Genomic DNA, 21,075 nt, shown 5'->3' with positions numbered 1-21,075 from the left:
AAGGTATATCAATCAATCAATCAATCAATGCCAAACTGTGTTTCGTTGTTCTGGTAACAGTGACAATAAAGATCTGTCTTATCTTATCTTATCTTATCTTATCTTATCTTATCTTATCTTATCAATACAACAATATACACAGTATTATGTGTATCGAAATACCGTTTCACCCCAACCCATGGTGCATCTATAAGAATGTCAAAATATATCTTCAAAGGAATAAAACTAGAAATTACAAATAAATAATAACTCACTAAATTTAAATTAAATTAAAAAGATAAAAATGTACTAATGCTATCTATGTACAAAAGACAAAACAGGACAGGAGACATTACAAATGATCATGTGCAATTACAGTAAAGTGAGATGTTGTGCAATTGATATTGAATACCAGGTTCAAGTTATGGTCAGGATATTGTGGACAAGACAAGATGAAGACATGTGCACGATGTAAAATGTGCAAATATAACATAATGTGTTCAGTAATCATGTGACTGAGGTGTGGAAATAAACATATTGTTCCAAGGTACAGTTTATAGTGCATTTGTGACAGTTTGTCTTGTTATTATTGAGTCATTTGTAAAGTGTTTATGTTTATCAGTCCTTTGGTGGTAGTGAGTTGAGGGCTCTGACTGCTTGGGGTAAAAAGCTTTTGCAGTGTCTGGTGGAAATTGTCCTTCACACATCTCTTTAGTCTTCTGAACATTTAGAGACAGGTTGTTGTTCTGTCCACCAGGTTGTACCTCCTCTTTGTATCTAGACTCATCGTTGTTGGTAATGAGACCCACCACTGTTGTGTCATCTGCAAACTTGATGATGCGATTTGGGTTGTATTGTGTTGTACAGTCATGCAGGGTGAACAGCAGTGGACTAAACACACAGCCCTGCGCTGGGCCTGTGCTCTGTCTGAGGACTTTGGAAGTGTTGTTTCCTATGATGACAGACTGAGGCCTGTCAGTTATGAAGTCCAAGATCCAATTGCAGAGGGTGGTCTTTATTCCCAGTCGGTCCAACTTCTTTACCAGCTTCTGAGGAATGACTGTGTTAAATGCTGAGCTGAAGTCAATAAACAGCATTTTGACATAAGGGTCCCTAGGGACTAAGTAAAGCGCTATACAAATACAGGCCATTTACCATTTTTGTCGAGATGGGAGAGAGAACGGTAAAGAGCAGATGAGATGGCATCATTTTTGAGGCAGTTTGGGCGGTAAGCAAATAGTAGAGGGTCCAGATTCTGATGAAGCTGAGTTTTCATGTGCCTCAATACCAGCCTCTCAAAGCACTTTGTAATGATGGGCGTACGTGCCACCGGCCGGTAGTCATTGAGGCAGGACACAGTAGACTTCTTTGGGACTGGGATGATTTTTGTGGTTTTGAGGCATGCAGGTGACACAGCTGAGCTCAGTGATGTATTTAAGATGTCCGTGAAGATGCCTGCAAGCTGGTCAGGACACTCTCGAAGCACCCGGCCAGGCATATTGTCAGGTCCTTCAGCCTTTTGTGGATTTACTCTGTGAAGTGTCTTCCTGACGTCTGCTGTGGACAAACAGAGTACTTGGTTGTTGGGGGAGGGGGGCATCTTCCTTGCTGGCTCTTTGTTCTCTGCCTCAAAACGTGCAAAGATGCCATTCAGTTTATCTGGCAAGGAGGGATCACTGCTGCATGCCGCAGGTGTTGTCACGTAGCCCGTGATTGTTTGAATACCCTGCCACATGCACCTAGTGTCCTTTGAACTTGTGAAATGTGTGTTGATCTTTTCTGCATACTCTCGCTTTGCTTCTTTGGTGGCTCATGATAGGTCTTCTTTGGCTGTAGTATAGGTGTCCCTATTGTTGGACTTAATGGCAAAGTCTTTGATTTTCATCAGGTTGCGTAGCTTTGCAGAAAACCAGAGTTTGTGTTTTGCATGGGTGATGACGATCTTGGAGACAGTGACATCCTCATTGCACTTGCTGATGTAGCTGGTCACTGAGGTTGTGGACTCATCAAGGTCCAAAGTATCTGTATTTGTAGCAGCTTCTCTAAACATATTCCAGTCTGTGCAGGAAGAAGAACATGGAGAGAGCTAGAATAGAGTGAGAAAAAGGCAAATCATCACAGTGCCAAAGAAGTCTACTGTGTCCTGCCTAAAAGACTACCCCCTCTGGCCATGTTCTCACCTCTCACAAGGCTGATCTGATCTGATCTGTTTGTTGATGGGTCTGTAGACTGGGGTGAGTGAAGTATAGAGATGTGGTCCTATTGTCCGATGTGGGGGAGGAGTGAAGCCTTGTATGCATGCATGTTTTTGTAAACAAGGTCTAACATGTTGTCCCCTCTTGTTGCAATGTCAATGTTCTGATGAAATTTGGGTAGAACTGATTTAACTGTGGTGTTATTAAAATCTCAAGGGAAGATGAAGAAGCCGTCAGGTTGAACTGTTTGCAGATCACTAATAATCTTGTAGAGTTCACAAAGTGCTCCACTAGCTTTAGCATTAGCACTAGCACTAGGTGGGATGTAAACAGCAACGATGATCACCACAGTAAACTCTATTAGGATATAAGACGGTCTGCATCTGACTGCTAAAACATCCACAAGTTCTGAACAATGCACAGAAAGCTTTTAGCTGAGCGTAGGTCCCGGCTTGCTGCGCTTCCGCCTCCTTGCACACCGTTTTTGATGGACTTCCAGGAGGAGAAGCAATGGAGCTGCAAACTGTCTGTTTGGAGCTTGCAAAATGCTAATGCAAATTTATTTTGAGTGTCTTCATAGTTTCATTTTTGAGATACACTCATTTTTATGAACTGCAAAAAAAAAACCCAAAATAAATATTTTTTGTACAGTTTGCAAAAAAGCAGCATGTGTATCAAAATTAAAAATTTACAACAGTGCAGTTTAAGTTCTAAGCCTCCCAGAAACTATACAGAAAGGCATAAAGTCAAACATGACTCTCAAAAACACAAGTAAACCTTTGAAAAGCCCTGTAGAGAAAGTTTCCAATGAAAGTTTCATGTTTGTTTGCATGCACGCTCTGATATGCTTAAGGCAGTGTCAGATAGGCGGATGTTTCCAAGAAAAGGACAATGCTGGACAATATCTCCCACCCACTCCATTATGTGCTGGCCAGTCACAGGTGCATGTTCAGTGTTCCTGTTCCTCTCGCCTTCAGTTAATCCAAAATGCTGCAGCAAGAGTACTGACAGGGACTAGAAAGAGAGAGCATATTTCTCTTATGTTGGTTTACCTTCATTGGCTCCCTGTTAAATCCAGAGTTGAATTCAAAATCCTGCTCCTCACATACAAGGTCTTAAATAATCAGGCCCCATCTTATCTTAATGACCTTATAGTACCATATCACCCTATTAGAGCACTTCGATTTCACACGGTAGGCTTACTTGCTGTTCCTAGAGTATTTAAAAGTAGAATGGGAGGCAGAGCCTTCAGTTTTCAGGAACCTCTTCTATAGAACCCGCTTCCAGTTTGGATTCGGGAAACAGACACTATCTATACTTTTAATATAACTTAATCCAAAAACACAAAATACTTGGTCACACACCCAGGACTGTGAGATTTGTAATATATTGTGATAAATCAGTACATCAGAGGGATAGCTCAGGTTGTGGTTTGGAGATAAAGTTAGAGAGTTGAGAGCTGCGAGGCAGGAGGAAAATAGAAAGACTAATAAGAGGATTGATGGATACAGTGAAGGAGGACATGCAGAGTGCTGGTATGACAGAGAAGGATACTAGGAATAGGGTGAGGAAAAAGGCAAATGATTCACTGTTGCAACTCGAAAAAGGAACAGCCAGAAGAAGCAAAACAAGAGGTTATCAATTTACAGAAATTACATTTATAAATTTGTTACATTTGCTGCAAATCCAGAAGGATAAAGGAGATTACATATTAAAACCAAACATAAGAACGTTTATAACTTGTTTGGATCGCCTGCTGAACAATTTGTAAATTTCAGTAAAAGTGATAGGTTTATAGCTTAAACCGATTCGCTGGAACGTTGAAGGCAATGCAATTACACAGCAAGCAAGACACGAGTAGGCAACATTCTTTATGTTTCACGTGCACGGGAGAGAACTGGACAGGCGCCGTTCCTTCGCTTGACCCCAGTTGCTCTCGTCCGCTCTCCCGTAACACTGCTCTTTTATTGTGGTTACATGAATATGCATATGTTCATTAACATATGACATAGGTATACATGTGAACAAAGAATACCTTGTGTGTGGGGGTCAAACTGTGACCCCAGGAAGACTCCCCAGAGCCGTCCATCTAAACAAAAGGCACTTAGACTAAAACAGACATAGATACGTTTATCCTACCATAAAACAATAAGACAAGGTATGGCCTCTCCCATGCTCCTAACATGTGGGTGTGAAAGTCAGAGAGCTCTGGAATGCACACAAAGCTTGCAGACTATTAAGGATCAAACCTCTACCAATCTACACCTAATTATAAAACTCTAAGAATATATAAGTAGATATTTCTAAGCATAAATGACAATCACAATACAAATCTATCAAAAAGTGTGCTTAGTAATTTTAAATGGAAATTTTACCTATCATGTATTTGGTCATTTATTACAGCACACGCAATGAGGATCATGCTGGTTGGAAAGAGCGAAGACAAAAAAAGACTGCTGGGAAACATTATCACTGGAAAAAAAGAGTTTGGCATTAAAAGTAGTCTAACTAAAGACTTTCTGGCAGCCAGTGGTGAATGGAACAGAAACTCAATAACAGTAGTGAATTGTCCAGACTTGTTCAGTCTATCTGTGGAATCTGTGAGACGAGCGCTGAAGAAGTACATGAGTCTTTGTCCTCCTGGACCAAATGTCCTGCTGTTAGTGAAACCTTCGGACTTCTCTGAAGAGAACAGAAAAACTCTCAAGTTCATCCTGAGTTTGTTTGGTCAAGACGCCTTTAAACATTCAATGGTTGTCATGGCGCATAATGAAAACGAGAATAACACAGTGCAAAGACTAATCCGAGATTGCAAAGAAAGGGTGCACAGATTTGGTATTGATAAAAAAGATTTAAAAAAAGACAGAGAAGAACTGATGGAGAAAATTGAAAAAATCCTGAGTGAGAATAGAGAAGGATATTTAACTTTAAATGAAGAGGCAGAACTTCTGAACCTGGTGTTGTGTGGTACAAAAGGAGTTCAGAAGACCTCAGTAATCAATGCTATTCTGGGACAAAGAAAGTTTGATCCACCTGCCAACACATCAGAATGTGTTAAACATCAGAGAGAGGTGTGTGGACGTTTGGTTTCCCTGGTAGATCTGCCTGCCTTGTATGGAAAACCTCAGAAGGAAGTGATGGAAAAATCACTTAGATGTATCTCCCTCTGTGATCCTGAGGGTGTCCATGCCTTCATCTTGATCCTACCCATGGGTCCCCTCAGTGATGAAGATAAGGGAGAGTTAGAGACCATACAGAAGACATTCAGCTCTAAAGTTGATGACTTCACCATGATTCTGTTCACTGTGGACTCAGATCCTACAGCTCCAGCTGTTGTGAAGTTTCTAATGGAAGACAAGCAAATCCATGATCTCTGTGAGAGCTGTGGAGGAAGATTTGTTGTTCTCAACATGAAGGACAAGAAAAATGTTTTAAGCAGTGTAGAAAAAATTACTCAGAAAAAAGGCAAATTGTGCAGCTACACAACTGAAACATTTACATATGCACAAATAGAAAAGATCATAGAAAAAGAGAAACAGATCGCTGATTTGGAGCGTGAACTTAACGACCTGAAAACAAAGACTACAGTAAGCTGTAAGTAATGCAAACCTTTTTTTTTTATCATAGAAATCCCCTTATGTTGATGATGTAACCATTTACCTTTTAAATTATACAATTCAAACTATTAGTATTCAAGGTATCTCTTTCCAACTCCTTTAACAGATGATGAAGAGATTAAGAGTCCAGACTGTCTCAGGATTGTGCTGATTGGAAAGACTGGCTGTGGAAAGAGCACTTCAGGAAACACCATTCTCGGAAGAAAAGAGTTTACATCAGAAACATGTTCAACCTCAGTCACAAAATTTTGTCAGAAAGCACACAGTGAAATAGATGGTCGTCCTGTTGTTGTGGTCGACACTCCTGGATTGTTTGACAGCAGTTTGACCTATGAAGAGGTTAATGACGAGATCACAAAATGTATCAGTCTTTTGGCTCCAGGACCACATGTCTTCCTACTGGTTATACAGATTGGCAGATTCACACCAGAAGAGAAGGCAACACTGGAACTCATCAAAAAGGTATTTGGAAAAAATTCTGAGAAGTTCACCATTGTTCTTTTCACAAGAGGAGATTCACTGGAACACGAGGAACTGACAATAGAAGATTACACACAAAAAAAATGTGATCATTCCTTGAAGAAGCTGATCTCTGACTGTGGAGGAAGATACCATGTGTTCAATAATTATAATAAGCAAAGTCACTCACAAGTGAATGAGCTGATCACAAAAATTGACAACATGGTGAAGAAAAATGGAGGTAGCTGCTTCACCAATGCGATGCTGCAAGACGCTGAAGCAGCAATAAAGAAGGAGATGCAGAGGATTCTCAAGGATAAGGAAGAAGAGATGAAGAGACAGCAGGAAAAGCTTCAAAGTACATATGAGGAAAGAATCCAGTCCATGAAAAAAAGAATGGAAGAACAGAAAGCAGAAATTGATCAGGAAATAAAGCTGAGAGACGAACAACTCAAAAAACTGCAGGACAGCATCCGCATTCAGTCTGAAGAGAGGAAGAAAGAACAAGAAATTAGAGACGAAGAAGACAGGAAGAAAACAGAAAAGGAACAACTTCAAAGACAGGAGTGGCAACAAAAAATGCAAGAACTGGAAAAAAGACTAAAATCAGAGTCAGAATCTAGGGAAACAATTTATAGAGATCGTGAAGTGTACAGAGAAAAAATAAGAGTGCAACAAGAAACTTGGGAGAAGGAAAGAAAAGAACTGAAAGAAAAACGTAAACAAGAAGATGAACAGAAAGAAAAGAAAATCAGCGAGCTCCAACAAAATTACAAACAAGAAAAAGAAAAAATTGAACTAGAAAGAAAGGAAAAAGAAGATAAAATGAAAAGAGAACAGGAAGGGAAGCTTAAAGACTTGGAGGAGAACTATCAGAAACAAATTGAGAACATGCAGGAGAAGTTTAAAGAAGAGGCCAGAAAAAAAGCTGAAGAATTCAATGATTTCAAAGAAAAACAGGAGAATGACTTTGCAGCACTGATTTTAAAACACATTGAAGAGGTGAAGAGTCTGAAGGAGCAATATGAGACTGACATGCTGGAAAAGAAGAAGGAATATGGAAGATTAAAGAATCTGTCAGAACACAAAGAAAATAGTCTAAAGGAAGAGATGGATGACCTGCTGGGTAAACATAAAGGGGAAATGGCTGAGTTAATAGTGATACTCCTGACTCAAAAGAAAGAAAACAAGGAAAAACTAAAAAAACTACAGAAATCGTATAGAACAGAGGTGGAAAAGTATGAAAAAAAACTTTCAAAAGAGAACCAAGAAGAAGAGAAGGAAAAAATTGGTAAACTACAGAAGAAACAAAAAGAGGAAATCAAACATTTGAAAGCAAACCTAGGAACTAAAAACAAAGAGGAACAGAAAACACAAAGAAACAGGCTGTCCATCAAACATGAACAAGAAATGTCAGATATGAAACAAAAACTCTTAGACCAACAACAACAAAGAAAGAAGGAAGAATTCTATAACTTACAAAAAGAACATGACAAAAAACTGAAGGAATTTAAACAAGAGCTTCTAGCTGAAAGTGAAACAAATCAGAGAGAAAAAATGGATGCACTATACACCAAACACGAAAAGGAAATGGATGAATTGAGAAAGGAATGTGGGATGCAAGATGAAGACAGTATCAGAGAAGAAATGGATGAAATGCAGAAAAAACATTATAAAGAGATGAGTGAGTTGAAAGAAAAACTTTGGACTTCAGAGGAGAAACAGTCCTGCTTCGTCTCATAAATAAAACTGCTAAGTCAAAAAAGAGAGCTATTTTAAGCCTGGAAGAATGCAACACATAACAAAACTTAAACCCATGAATTGTTTTCTTTGTCTTTTTTACAATCTCTTGTAACATCAGGTAATATCACTGTCATAGATACAACTTGGCCAACTTTCAATCTGTCCTAAAGAGGGAAGATAAGTTTAGACAAGTCCTAATTTGAAATTAAATAATTTCACTAAATTACATGGTCTGTTGGTACAATTAACTGCACAGAGTCATATTATTTTATTTTAATAATATTTTATTTAAAATGTTCAAAAAAGGCACCAACACCACAAATACAGTCAACAGCTGCAAGTTGTCTAAGTTAAAGCCTAACAGTTGTCAGTTTTCTTAGCATATGAATGCCATATAACATATAATTATCAAGTATGGGTTAATACCATTTGAACAGGAGGGTTACATAATGATCCCACCCCTACAATGGCACAGTTGTTGCATCTTTTGTATCAGGCTGTTTATTTCTGTTAATCTGGACATCTTAACAGAATTCTGTGGGAACTGGTTCAGTATTGGAACTGCGCAAAGAACGTGCTGTGTACACCTATGTTGTTTGTTATGTTTATTTCCATTACACTAAATGTTATTGTGTAGTATTGTAAGTGTACATTTATTGATGCTCTACTTTCAAGAATTCCCGTCCAGTCCCCCTTATTACCTTCATATGTACAAACAGTGCTGTCTTACCTTTAGTTCCTTAAGGACCATGTTTTATGCTTTGCCTTTTGGATTTCATGTTTTGAGACCAAAGATAGACCCAGAAGACATTATGTACACTGTAAATGATACTGTTTATTGTGAAAGAGATTGAAATCCCCTGGCTCATTTCCATCCAAAAGTGAAATAAAAGGACTTAACATCCATCCTTTTTATGGGTAAAGTGACACAGAGTGTTAAAACAGTCTATCTATATGTAATTCTGCTAATAGTAAATATTTTTTAATTCTAATTTAAAACTCAAATATAAATGCAATTTATATGATCAATGAGAAATGTATTTTGAGTAATGGAAATTATTGGAATGCCTACATTTGTGTGCATTAGGATAAGGGGAGAGAGGGCTTAAGTGGCCAGTGACTGCATTGTCATGACAAATGATCCTATTTATCATACCTAACCATTTTGTGGACTTTTATTTTCTTGGCTTTTTAAATAACATTTTAAAAAATGTGAGGCTGGCTGCAGGAATGTGGAAGATAAGAAATGTGACTGAATAAGAGAAATTATACTAATTTTTTGTGACTGAATGAACACAGAATCATAGTTTATATGTGACTTTGCCAGCAGTTAATCATGAATAATTCTAATCAAAATACAATCAAGTATAGGTTTAACCAACATAATGAATAAGAAAATATAACCTGAGTAATAAAATGATTTTAATAACACGCCTCTCACTGAAATTCTTTATGAAGTTATTTGTGCTAAAGATGATTGTGCTTGGAGGCTGCGTGGGAGAGGGATGGGAAGACACTAATCTTATAGAATGTCTGACTTTAACATATACGATTTAAAAAGAAGTTATATGGAAGATATTGTAATTGAAATACAGAGTTATGAAGAGAAAAAAGTATTCATGAGTTAAAAAGAGATCAAATTGGAATCACAAAGAGTTATGATTCTCATGTGAGATTGAGTTAATAAATCATATTGAAGTAAAATGTGTAAACTGAATGAAACATGAAGGAAAGTATATTAATATGTTATTGAATATATTTATATGGATGTTTTGGAGTTAATGAAACTCATGTTAAAGTACAACATAGAACATAGAAAAGAAGAAAATGTAACCATTAAAATGAAGTGGCTTCGAAGTTTGAACTTCAAATCATTTATGTGAAAGATCAATAAAAGATTTAAAAAAAAAAAGCTACAGGGTGTGACTTAAAATGGGTGTTACAGACTGGAAATAGGAATGCTGTGGACTCAAGAGCAGACTCAATTGCTTGAACTATGTACAATTATACGCAATACATTTATACAATTATACACAATTATTGTACATTTTATTGAAGGGAAAATCAACTTAAGCAGCGCCGAAGGTGGTGCTGGACAGATGGAACGGCTCCATCTCATTCTCTAGTAACCGAGAGAGGCTTCAAAGGGTGACAAACCTGTCGCTCAGGATGTAAGAGAATTATGGGCGTATTCCACCCAAGGTAATTGAGTGGACCAGATAGCGGGATTCTGTGAAGTTATGCAGCGGAGAGTGGATTCTAATTCCTGGTTCAACCGTTCATTTTGACCATTGAATTGAAGATGAAAGCCGAAACTAAGGTTTATTTTGGCACCTAGGGCCAAACAGAAGGTTCTCCACACTTGGGAAGTGAATTGGGTCCCTCTGTCACAAACAAATTCTGAGGGTATGCCATGAAGTAAGTAAGTAAGTAAGTAAACTTTATTTATTAAGCGCTTTTCGCAGATAGACAATCACAAAGCGCTGTACATAAATATTAAGATAAACAATAAAATCAATAGACAATGTACACAATATAAAAGATCAAATGTAAATAATGTAAAAAATATAAAATATGAAGAGATCAACAAAAGGCTTGTTTAAACAGAAAAGTTTTTAACTGTTTTTTAAAACAATCCACAGAGTCAAGCAAACGTAACTGTAGTGGTAAATTGTTCCACAGCCTTGGTGCCACAGACTGAAAGGCTCTGTCCCCTTTTGTCTTCAGTCGTGTACGGGGAACAACTAAGAGACTTTGAGTCTGTGAGCGGAGATGACGAGCAGCAGTGTATTTTATAAGAAGCTTGGATAAATAATCTGGGGCCTGGCCATTTAGTGCTCTAAATGAAGTTGGAACACATGGTCGGTAAGAATTTGGGTAGTCTCAGTAGTTGTTGGTAACTTTTCTAGGGCAATGAAATGGGCCGCTTTGGAGAACCGATCGATTATAGAAAGGAATACTGTCTTCCCAGAGGAAGCTGGGATGCTGGTGACAAAATCCAAAGCAATGTGAGACCAGGGTCTATGTGGGGTGCTCGGCGGGTGAAGTAAGCCAGGTGGGTGCCAATTGAATTCCACCAGAAATACCTCTTTATTAATTCTGTAGTTCTACTCACTCCCGGGTGGCAAGTAAACCTCGCCATGTGGATCCAGTGGATTACAGCCAACCGCGGGAGCGAATGATGAGGGCCACAAGTAATTCCCGGATGTACTTCTCCATAGCCTCCCTCTCAGGATGAGACAGGTTATAGAGGCAGCTGGTGGGCAACGGAGCACCAGGAAGGAGGTCAATGGTGCAATCATAAGGTCAATGAGGGGGCAGTGACTGAGCTCTATCTTTACTAAACACCTCCTGTAGATCATGACATTAAGGAGGAACGGTAGTAAGATCAGGGGAAGAAACAACCGGTGGAGGAGAATTAGAGGCCTACGAAGGTAAGGCGGATTTAATGCAGTTGGCAAGGCAAAACAAACTCCAACTTGCCACTCTCTTCACTGTCCAATCAATGTGTGGATTTGCTTTTGCAACCACGGGAAACCGAGGATTACTGGCACGTCGAGGTAAGAAGTGGTAAAAAGGGTTATATTTTCCTGATGATTGCCTGACGTGGCTAATTTGACAGGAGCGGTCTGGTGAGTAATCATGGTGAATACCTCATTATTTAAAGCAGTGTCTGGAATGGGAGGCTAGAGCTGAGTGAGAGGCAGATTCAATGATTTAGCTACCTCAGTGTGCATTAAATTTTGCTCTGCTTCAGAATCCATGAGAGCATGAAATGAATGAGCCTTAGCACTAGTTGTCAAGAAAAGGGTCAGCAAAAGATGGGGTTTATCTGCTTTAAAAATACAGCCCACATGTAACCCCGAACTTACCGGCGGCCGAATCGGGCGCTTCCTGCTCAGTAAAAACACTCTCTGGCTCGAAAACGCTGTTCCCGGCCGCCATTCATCGGTTTAAGATGGGCTTTATGTCCTCCAAAAACTGCTCACACTGTCAAGCCTATACACCGGACAATTACATGCATGCTCTTTGGTTCTGTCCAGCAGTTCATTCACATGTAACGTTCCAACTTCCCCTATAGAATGCTTGTTGGTCAACTTAGATCATGTGACTACAGAAAAGAATATAACCCATATGGTTTTCACTGCCCTATGCATTGCCAAGAAAACAGTCCTCATGAACTGGAAAAATAAAAATAATGTTAATTTTAACCAATATAGAAATTATCTAATAGATCACATTAGTCTAGATACAGCCTCCTTGCCCTGGTGAGTTCCAGAATGTCGGGGTGCCTACTGGAGTCAGCAGGAGAACTGGCCCCTTCCTTCCCTCCCCATCCCCAGCTGCCTCGCTCTTCCCGCTCCACCACAATCACCAACACACCCAAGGCCTTGGGGTGCAGGTGTCACCAGGATTGTGTGTACAGTGTCTACCATTGACCGCATTACATATCACCGCCTTTATCCAGGGGATGCCATACCCTGCATTTATGGACTTCCTAAAATCCACAAGGAAGGGGTCCCACTCAGACCCATAGTCAGTAGCATAAACTCAGCTACTTACAACATTGCGAAACACCTTGCTACCATCCTTGCACCTCTCGTGGGGAACACCCCACACCACATCAAGAACTCCACCGACTTCACCGACAAGGTCCAGAAACTTACCCTGGATCCAGATGAAACCATGGTGTCCTTTGATGTAGTCTCACTCTTCACTTGCATACCCACCACGGAGGCAGTGGAGACTGTCAGAAAACGACTACAAGAAGACAGCTCCTTGGAAGACAGGACCAACTTCACACCCGATCAGATTTGCACACTGTTAGACCTCTGCCTCACCACCACATACTTCAAATACAACGAAGGCTTCTACAGACAAAAACATGGCTGTGCCATGGGCTCCCCCGTGTCACCTATTGTAGCCAACCTTTACATGGAGGAAGTGGAAAGGAAGGCTCTTGCCTCTTTCAAAGGAAGAGCACCCAGCCACTGGTACAGATATGTAGATGACACCTGGGTCAAAATCAAGACACAAGAAGTGGAATCCTTCACTGCGCACATTAACGCTGTGGATAAAAACATCAAGTTCACCAGGGAAGACACAAAGGATAACTGTTTGCCTTTCCTGGACTGCGCCGTGCACATTGAAGAGAATGGCAACCTCAACATCGAAGTTTACCGGAAGCCCACACACACGGACCAGTACCTCCTCTTTGACTCCCATCACCCTCTGGAACACAAACTTGGAGTAATTAGGACCCTACACCACCGGGCAGAACATGTTCCCTCTAAGCCTGAGGGAAAAAAGAAGGAACACACACACGTAAAGGAAGCCCTCAAAACATGTGGTTATCCTAACTGGGCGTTCATAAAGTCAGCAAAGAGGCACAGAAAAGAAGATCAGACACCAGCGAGGGAGGATAAGAAAGAGAGACGCAACAACGTTGTCATCCCCTATGTAGCCGGTGTATCAGAGAAACTCAGGAGAGTTTTCTCCAAGCACGACATCCCAGTGTACTTCAGACCCAGCAACACACTCAGACAGAAACTGGTTCACCCGAAAGACAAAACTCCAAAACACAGACTTAACAACGTGGTGTATGCTGTACAGTGCAGCGAGGAATGCCCAGACCTCTACATTGGAGAGACCAAACAGCCACTTCACAAGCGCATGGCACAACATAGAAGAGCCACCTCCACAGGACAAGACTCAGCAGTCCATCTGCATCTTAAGGATAAAGGACACTCTTTCGAGGATGCCAATGTTCACATTTTGGACAGAGAGGACAGATGGTTTGAAAGAGGAGTGAAAGAGGCCATCTATGTCCACTGTGAGCGACCATCTTTGAACAGAGGCGGTGGTTTACGACACCAACTGTCTGCCATCTATAATCCAGTTTTGAGTTCCCTCCCCAGACGCCTTAACGCCCACTCACATCCTGGGCCATCTGACCTCAGGAATTCACATGACAAGGTGGGGCCAGGTTTCACAATGAGCTCACCCGAAACCCTGGCTGATAGTGACCCACACCCTCTTTCACACCTTGGCTCATGTGATTAGAGGATCACCAGGGGGTCCTTTGTCCCTCTTTGGGGGGATACTCCCACTGGGTTTAAATCTGGGACTCTCGGCCATTTGACCTTAGAACTGAAGAAGCTTCTCGGATGAGAGGTGAAACGTCTTCAAGCAACTCAAAGAAGTCCAGACGCTTTTCTTTGCAAATTCCTTTGACTACGATGACCAGGATGACTGAGAACCTTCACAGACAGTGTCTATTTATGTCTGTCTCCACGTTAGGTGAGCACTGACAATTTGCACATGTGTCCATGGATGTTCAGATCTGTGTGTGCCTGTTTGTATGTGTCTATATGTCAGGTCGGGTATTAGACCCCACCTCTCTAGGGACATCTCAGGCCCTCCAAGGTATGGAGGCCTATCTCCCCTCACGACTCCCCCTGCTAGTGGCAGATACCCTCAGATATCAATCAGTGATTTTTGGGATGAGGGACAAAACATGTCCGCTAGATAAAACCCAATTTTGGGGTTAAAAATATGCATAGAAGTGTTAACCCAACTTACTAAAAGACAAACCAAGGCAATGTTTATACAACAAAAGTATGATTTTGCATTTGTTATACATATATATTTTTATTTTAAATGGTACAATACATTAAGAGTACCTTAAAAATCCATTGCCCAGAAGCAGGTGTGATAATATTAAAATACAGAAAAAAAATTAAAAGTAATGTAAAATTAAATATCATGACTCTTGTCACTAAGTATTTAAGTCAATACCTTATATAATATCAAAATATGCAATTGAAAATTTATTTTTACATATTGTAGCGGGCCAGGGCTGTTCGGGGATTTGTTGTTGACATTTATGTTCTGTTTTGCAGTTCTGTTTGTTACTGGCGGCAAAGATGTCCACATTCTCGTCCAAGAGGCACCTCAACCGCTGGCGCTGATCAACGTTGAGACCTACGCTGCTGCGCTGCCACAGGTCACCAACAGCCTTGGTTGTCTCGGTCGAGGGAGATTTGTTGGGCTGAGAGGCCGGGGCTGAGGTGAGTGGAGATGAGCCACCGGCGCCCGAAATCTGCTGAGCGGCAGCTGCCCGACGCCTGTCTCGTCTAACTCTGGTCCCCTCCGCTCCCTGCTTTTGACCGCACTGGAGGGCGAGAGTCTCTGTGCCAAGAGTGATAGCCCACTTTGCAGTGTCGACGCAGGCCCCCCAGCGGGTCAGCAGATCAAGGCCGATGATGCACTGGTCTTGAATGTCAGCAAGCCAGAAGTCGTGCACCAGCTCCAGATCCTTCACTCGGATCTGCAACGGTTTCTTCCCCCGCATATCAGTTCTCTCCCCCGTCACTGTCATCAGCTGGGTGTCGGTGGGCGACCAACCCTTCACCAACGACCCGGACGTTCCAGGGAGCACGCCAGGTCGTATTAGGGAAATGGTAGACCCCGTGTCCACCAGGGCCCGGCATGGCTGGTCCTCAACACAGCAGCTCAGGTAGAGTCCCTTGAGGTGCCCAACCCGGCCCACCACCGTGCATCGTCCTTGGAGGGGGACAGGAAGCTGGGGCGGTGGTCCCCTCACTACACCGATCCCACCCCGTTTCCCTGAGGCTGCGTAGTTCTGGCTGTCGGGGCAGGTGCTGGGCAGTCACACGCCACGTGGCCAGGCTCATCGCACTGGTAACAGCGGTCGGTGGGACGACGAGGACGCCTCCGGGGCACCGAGGGCTGCAGCTGGCGTATCTCCGCGACCGCCCCCTCCCCGTCGCAGTCCGCGGCTCTGATTTGAGGATAGTTTGGGGGGGGCACCTGCTGGTTAGGTAGCGAGGCGAGCACCAGCTCAGCCCTTTCAGCCTCAAGGAGCGCCTCACGGAGAGTCTGAGGCATGGCCAGGCGGACGTGTTGGCGCAGTCGCTCTGGAATAAGTCCTCGCAGGAAAGCATGCAGGCTAAGCTCCTCACGGGCTGCTGCTGGGAACTCTGGGTAGCCACGACGAGCATACAGCAACACATCCGCTGCAAAGGTGCCCAAGCTCTCCCCCGGCCTACCGCTCCGGTTGGTCAGCTGCTCCCTGCTCTGATCAGTGGAGTGCCGCTGCCCAAATCGCCTCTCGAGTGCTATGGTGAGGGCCTGGAGCTCATGCTGCTCTGACGGGGCTAGGTCAAGGAGTACCTGCAGTGCATCTCCTTCCAATGCTAGCGCTAGGTGTGTAGCAGCCTCTTCGTCGCTCCAGCCATTATGTCTTGCGGCTAGCCGTACTTGTGAGAGGTAGGGCTCTAGCGGGGTTAGCCCGTTATATTTCGGTACCTTAGCTGGCGTTGCAGGCATCACTGCTCGCTGTCGGGGGCCCGGTGTGTCGGCCGACAGAGGCAGCCCATCAAGCATTGCCCTAGCGTCGGTCGCGGCGGCGCGCTCGCGCCATTGGGACCCGTCGGGGGACTTACATCGCCGCTCACGTCCTCTCTCTTCAATCGCCAGCTTCCCAAGCGGGTAATGTTCTCCTCGATAGCTTGCTCTAGCCTCCGAATGTCTCTCTCCATTATGGCGAGGGTGAGCAATCCCACTTCTGACACGAATGTGGCGAGCTCAGACAAGGAGGAGACAGAGGTTTCGTTCGGTCTTGCTTTCGGCGAGCTACCGAGGAAGCACAGCCGTTTATATTAACTGCCAGAGGAACACTGCCGCTAGCCAACTGCTCAGCGCGGCAAAAGCAGAGCAGCAACAACAACAACATACAAAATGGCGCTCTCTCACCCGGAAACACACAGTCGCAGAGGGAGCGTAACCTGTAACCATGGCAACATAAACAAACAGAACTGCAAAACAGAACATAAATGTCAACAACAAATCCCCGAACAGCCCTGGCCCGCTACAATATTTTTAAGTGATTAAAATTGTGTCCAGAGTTTTTGTCAACACCATCAGATTTTTTTTAAAGTTGACCCAGGGTCAGTGTAAAATACAATCCTAGCTGTGTGAACAAAGCCTGGCTCGTTTAATCCTGCATGACAAACCTCAGGATGCAGGATCTTATTACTCTTTCCTGCTGGCACACCTGTCACACCTGAGAGTCAGCTAGAAACTTACAGTGACGTGGACATCATGCAAAGACTGCCAGACTCTGTAATACTGTAAATGATCAGTGACTCAGGTTAACACTAAACTTTAAACAGTCCCTCTGTGTCTCTGTGTGTGCTGAACATCTAGGATTGAGTCAGGCTGCATTGACTGTGGGACTTTTGACATTTGAAGATTAAAATTTAGCATTATGGCTGCTCGTGGTGTGTAAAGCTTCTACTCAGCTGTATTTTTGTTACTACTTTATGTTTGTTGTTGTTTAACACAGATTTCAGAAGAGCAAAGATGAGCACTGTTGCTTCATCCTTAATAGTTTAACTGGATTGGAAATCAAAAAAATCCAGATTCTTCTTCCACAGAAGTTTCATTTGTCAGTGTGGGTCTGCTGAGTCACCTGAAGAACTCATTTCATTCTCCACGATGTTGATTTACAGAAATGTTTCACAGGAACTGATTCCTCCCAAAGGGTGAACAAGTGTGTTTCCATAGATTACCTCTTCTTAAATGAAGGCAAGTGTTTGTCCTTTTTTGTTCCTCAGGTACAGTACGTGATATTAAGGGCAGGCGGTCATCACTGGGGGAAGACAAGAAGCAGACGTACTTCCAAGAGGGAGCTGCAGTGAGGACACAGCCTGGTCACTGAGGTCAGAGGTCAGAATCTGAAACAGCTCAGGTTTATATTCTAGGGGTTATAAAAAAAATTGAAATGTATTTATAAAGAAACCTTTAAATAATATTTCAAATAATAGTCATAATTATGATTATTATTAGAAATATCAAACATTTAAGTGGATTTTCTGTTACACGTATTGTCTTAGCCCTGCGATAAACTGACAGCCTGTCTTTGTCCTGTATCAACTGGGATAGGCTTCATCCTCCCGCGACCTTGAATTGGATACATTGTATTCCAATTATGTAATCACATCATTTACAAACTCAAGGTATCCAATCAAAATGTAAGTAATAATGTTAAAAATGGGAAAGCAGAAATAAGTGTGACATGAATGTAAATGTGTTAGCTGACATAGAGGACAGCTACATGTAGTCTGAAAAACCTTTGTTGTCAAGTTTGCTGGTATATCAGCACGATGGAAGCATCTGTTTCACGATGTAAACATCTGTGCTGTGTCTGCTCTGTAAGTAGAATCTCTGTTTGTTTGAATTCTTGTACTTTGTACCATAGTATTGTGAACCACTGTAGCCTTTACTATTTGTCTCCTTCATCTCTTTGAGTGTAATAAGTCATGGTGAGGGATATACTAATATTCATGCAGCAACATGAAATACTAACTCATTTCAAACATCTAAAACCTAGAACAAAAAGTAACAGATAAGCTGGAATGCACCTCACTGCCAATCTCTGAAAATGTAGAAAGTAAAGCACAAAGAAGTGGTCAGAAAAAAAATTCCTAAATATCGCTGCAGTACCTGAAAATTCCACATAAGTGTAAGTGTAATAATGGAGTAGTTAAGTTTTGTTTTGTTTTTTCAACCTGAGTGTCATTTCTCTTTAGTTCTGATCTCACTGCTGAGCTGCACAACAAACCAAGGTCAGTAACCTTCTTCTGTCACAGTTTAAACCTGAGAAATGCTCACTGATATGACCTGATTGGGTTCATGGTTCACAATGGAACTTACATGTAAAATGGATGAGATAACTCATCCTGTAAAATACCATTTTCAAACGGTTTTGAGAAACATCTAACAGATCATAATTTTTTTCATTTTAACCCTCACAACTCGTCTGACTGTGAGTCCCAGCAGCTCTCAGTTCTTTGAAGGAGACTTTGTGTCTCTGAGCTGTGAGGAGGACGACAGCTCTGCTGGATGGACTCTGAGGAGAAACACAAGCAAACAACAGAGGACTCAGTGTGGAGATGGGTGGGGAAAACAAAGTAATTCAGCAAATTCTTCCTGTAACATTATCTACATTTACACATCAGACAGTGGAGTTTACTGGTGTGAGTCCAGAGAGGGTCCCATCAGTAACATGGTTAACCTGACAGTCACTGGTAAGCTGAGTGTGTGGAGTTAGTGTTGATGAAGCTGTGTGTAAATGGATGAAATGCTGTAGTTTGTCTCTGTGTTGAGGTGGATCAGTGATCCTGCAGAGTCCTGTCCTCCCTGTGATGGAGGGAGATGACGTCACTCTGCTCTGTAAAACAAAGACCACTCCCTCCAACCTCCCAGCTGCTTTCTATAAAGATGGCTCCCTCATCAGGAAGCAGCCTACAGGTCACATGACCATCCAGCATGTTTCCAGGTCTGATGAAGGCCTCTACAAGTGTGACATCAGCGGTCATGGAGAGTCTCCATCCAGCTGGATCACTGTCACAGGTGACACACTCATCTGTCTGTGTTTCTGCAGCTTTCAACATTCACAATGTGACGACAACTTAATGACTGTGTTTGCTTTATTTTAGACAAACACACCACCACACCTCCACCTACATCCACACCTCCACCTACATCCACCTCTCCTCCTGGTTCCACCTCCATCATTGTTCCTCCATCACTCTCTCCTGTTCTCTCTGTGGTGCCATGTGTTGGATCAGTCTGTGTTGTGGTTCTACTGGTGTTACTGGTTCTGCTGGTGAGACGATGTGTTCACAGGAAACCTGAAGGTGAGACTCAGACTTCCTGATCTTTCATGTTTGAGTTTGTTTAGTAGAATAAAGTTCACATTCATTATGATCACAGTGACAGCTTTCTTAAATATAATCTCTATTTTGATGTTTAATTTATATCATTGTTCATTTTTTTAGCAGATCAGAAAGAAGCTGGAGAAGGTGACATCATTACTCATGTCATGCACATCACCATTAAGATATCAAATAATCAGAAACAGCCAATCAGATGAAGTTGAGGTAGTATTCTGGTTTCTGAAAGGTTCAGTGTTGAGGTGCATACCATATTAAGCTCCTTGTTTTCATAGTAAACATGTTTGACAGTGCCCTTGTTTGTTGGATTAAAGTGAACTAAACTTGGGAGTTTTTGTGGAATCATTTGCATTTGGAATTTCAAGTGGACATTAGAGGAACTGCAGCTTCTGGCACTTAATGTGTCTGGTTGGTTTGATCTTCATCTTACAGTGTGCAGCTCCCTGAGGCAACTGTTGAATTGTCACAAAATAAATAAAACTGAACCAGAACTTCACTCACGCATATGTTTGGCATGTGCTATGAAGATGGATGCTGAGTGGTGAGAGTTGCTTCTAGAGTGACTTTGGTGTCATGTTCTGGGTGAGTGCGGGGTTTGTCAGTCACCCTTCACACCTGACTGCAATCAAGTCACCAGCATTTAAGACCAGCACTCACAACAGACCTCTACCAAACCTACTGCTAACTTTAGTTCTAGGCTGCCAAGCTCTTGTGAGATCCCTTAACAATTGCATGTCTACTCACCGTGTTTTATCTTTGTCATAGTACCCACATGGCCATCACAGTTCACAAGCTGAACTACACGCATCTCTGTCTGGACGCTGATTCTCTGTTATCATGTTGGTCCTCCTTCATCGTGACACTTCACCTTCCGGCCTCCCTGCCAGGTCTGTTGCTCCAAGTATATTCTGGACCCTCGCTGGACCCTCCTCGCATGACGCTTTCACCTGCAATGCGTAAGCCATAACCATCACAGTTTAACCCTTTAAGTGGGCACGCTCCGTTTTGCGTAACTATTTTTTAAATCCCTGTAGAACCAGAACTATGTAAACTAGCGCAAAATTTGTTTTTGCATATGAAACAGGAGGAGTTGTACTTACATGTTCTGCATTCAGCTTGCCCTAGGTCACGGTTTCCTTCCACATATGGCTTTGCAAAAATTGCATAAAATGCACTTGCAGCAACAAAAACACAATATTCCAGAAACACGCTTTGCCGATCTGATCAGCTGTTCGTAACACTTCCTACGTCGAAATAGATGTCAGCGCAAACTATCCCATGTCCGCCATTACCTGCCGGAAACCGGAAGTGACGCCATTT

The 21,075-nt window shown here is 42.2% G+C and overlaps 2 protein-coding genes across 2 annotated transcripts; both read left to right on the top strand.

The window, feature by feature from the left end:
* Positions 1-4,585: 4,585 nt before the first annotated feature.
* On the top strand, positions 4,586-8,293 carry LOC134623855 (GTPase IMAP family member 8-like). The gene is made up of 2 exons (XM_063468864.1): positions 4,586-5,768; positions 5,898-8,293. The coding sequence occupies exons 1-2, from the start codon at positions 4,586-4,588 to the stop codon at positions 7,991-7,993; spliced, it is 3,279 nt and encodes a 1,092-aa protein (XP_063324934.1). The 3' UTR covers positions 7,994-8,293.
* Positions 8,294-18,839: 10,546 nt separating this feature from the next.
* On the top strand, positions 18,840-19,955 carry LOC134623854 (Fc receptor-like A). The gene is made up of 4 exons (XM_065470217.1): positions 18,840-19,107; positions 19,187-19,432; positions 19,519-19,719; positions 19,861-19,955. Exons 1-4 carry the CDS (start codon positions 19,086-19,088, stop codon positions 19,953-19,955), a joined length of 564 nt encoding a protein of 187 aa, XP_065326289.1. The 5' UTR covers positions 18,840-19,085.
* Positions 19,956-21,075: the final 1,120 nt, after the last annotated feature.

Source organism: Pelmatolapia mariae, linkage group LG3_W (assembly GCF_036321145.2).
Source record: "Pelmatolapia mariae isolate MD_Pm_ZW linkage group LG3_W, Pm_UMD_F_2, whole genome shotgun sequence".
Lineage (NCBI taxonomy): Eukaryota > Metazoa > Chordata > Actinopteri > Cichliformes > Cichlidae > Pelmatolapia > Pelmatolapia mariae.
The sequence above is the reverse complement of the archived record's forward strand: the minus strand, read 5'-3'. Positions and strand labels throughout refer to the sequence as shown.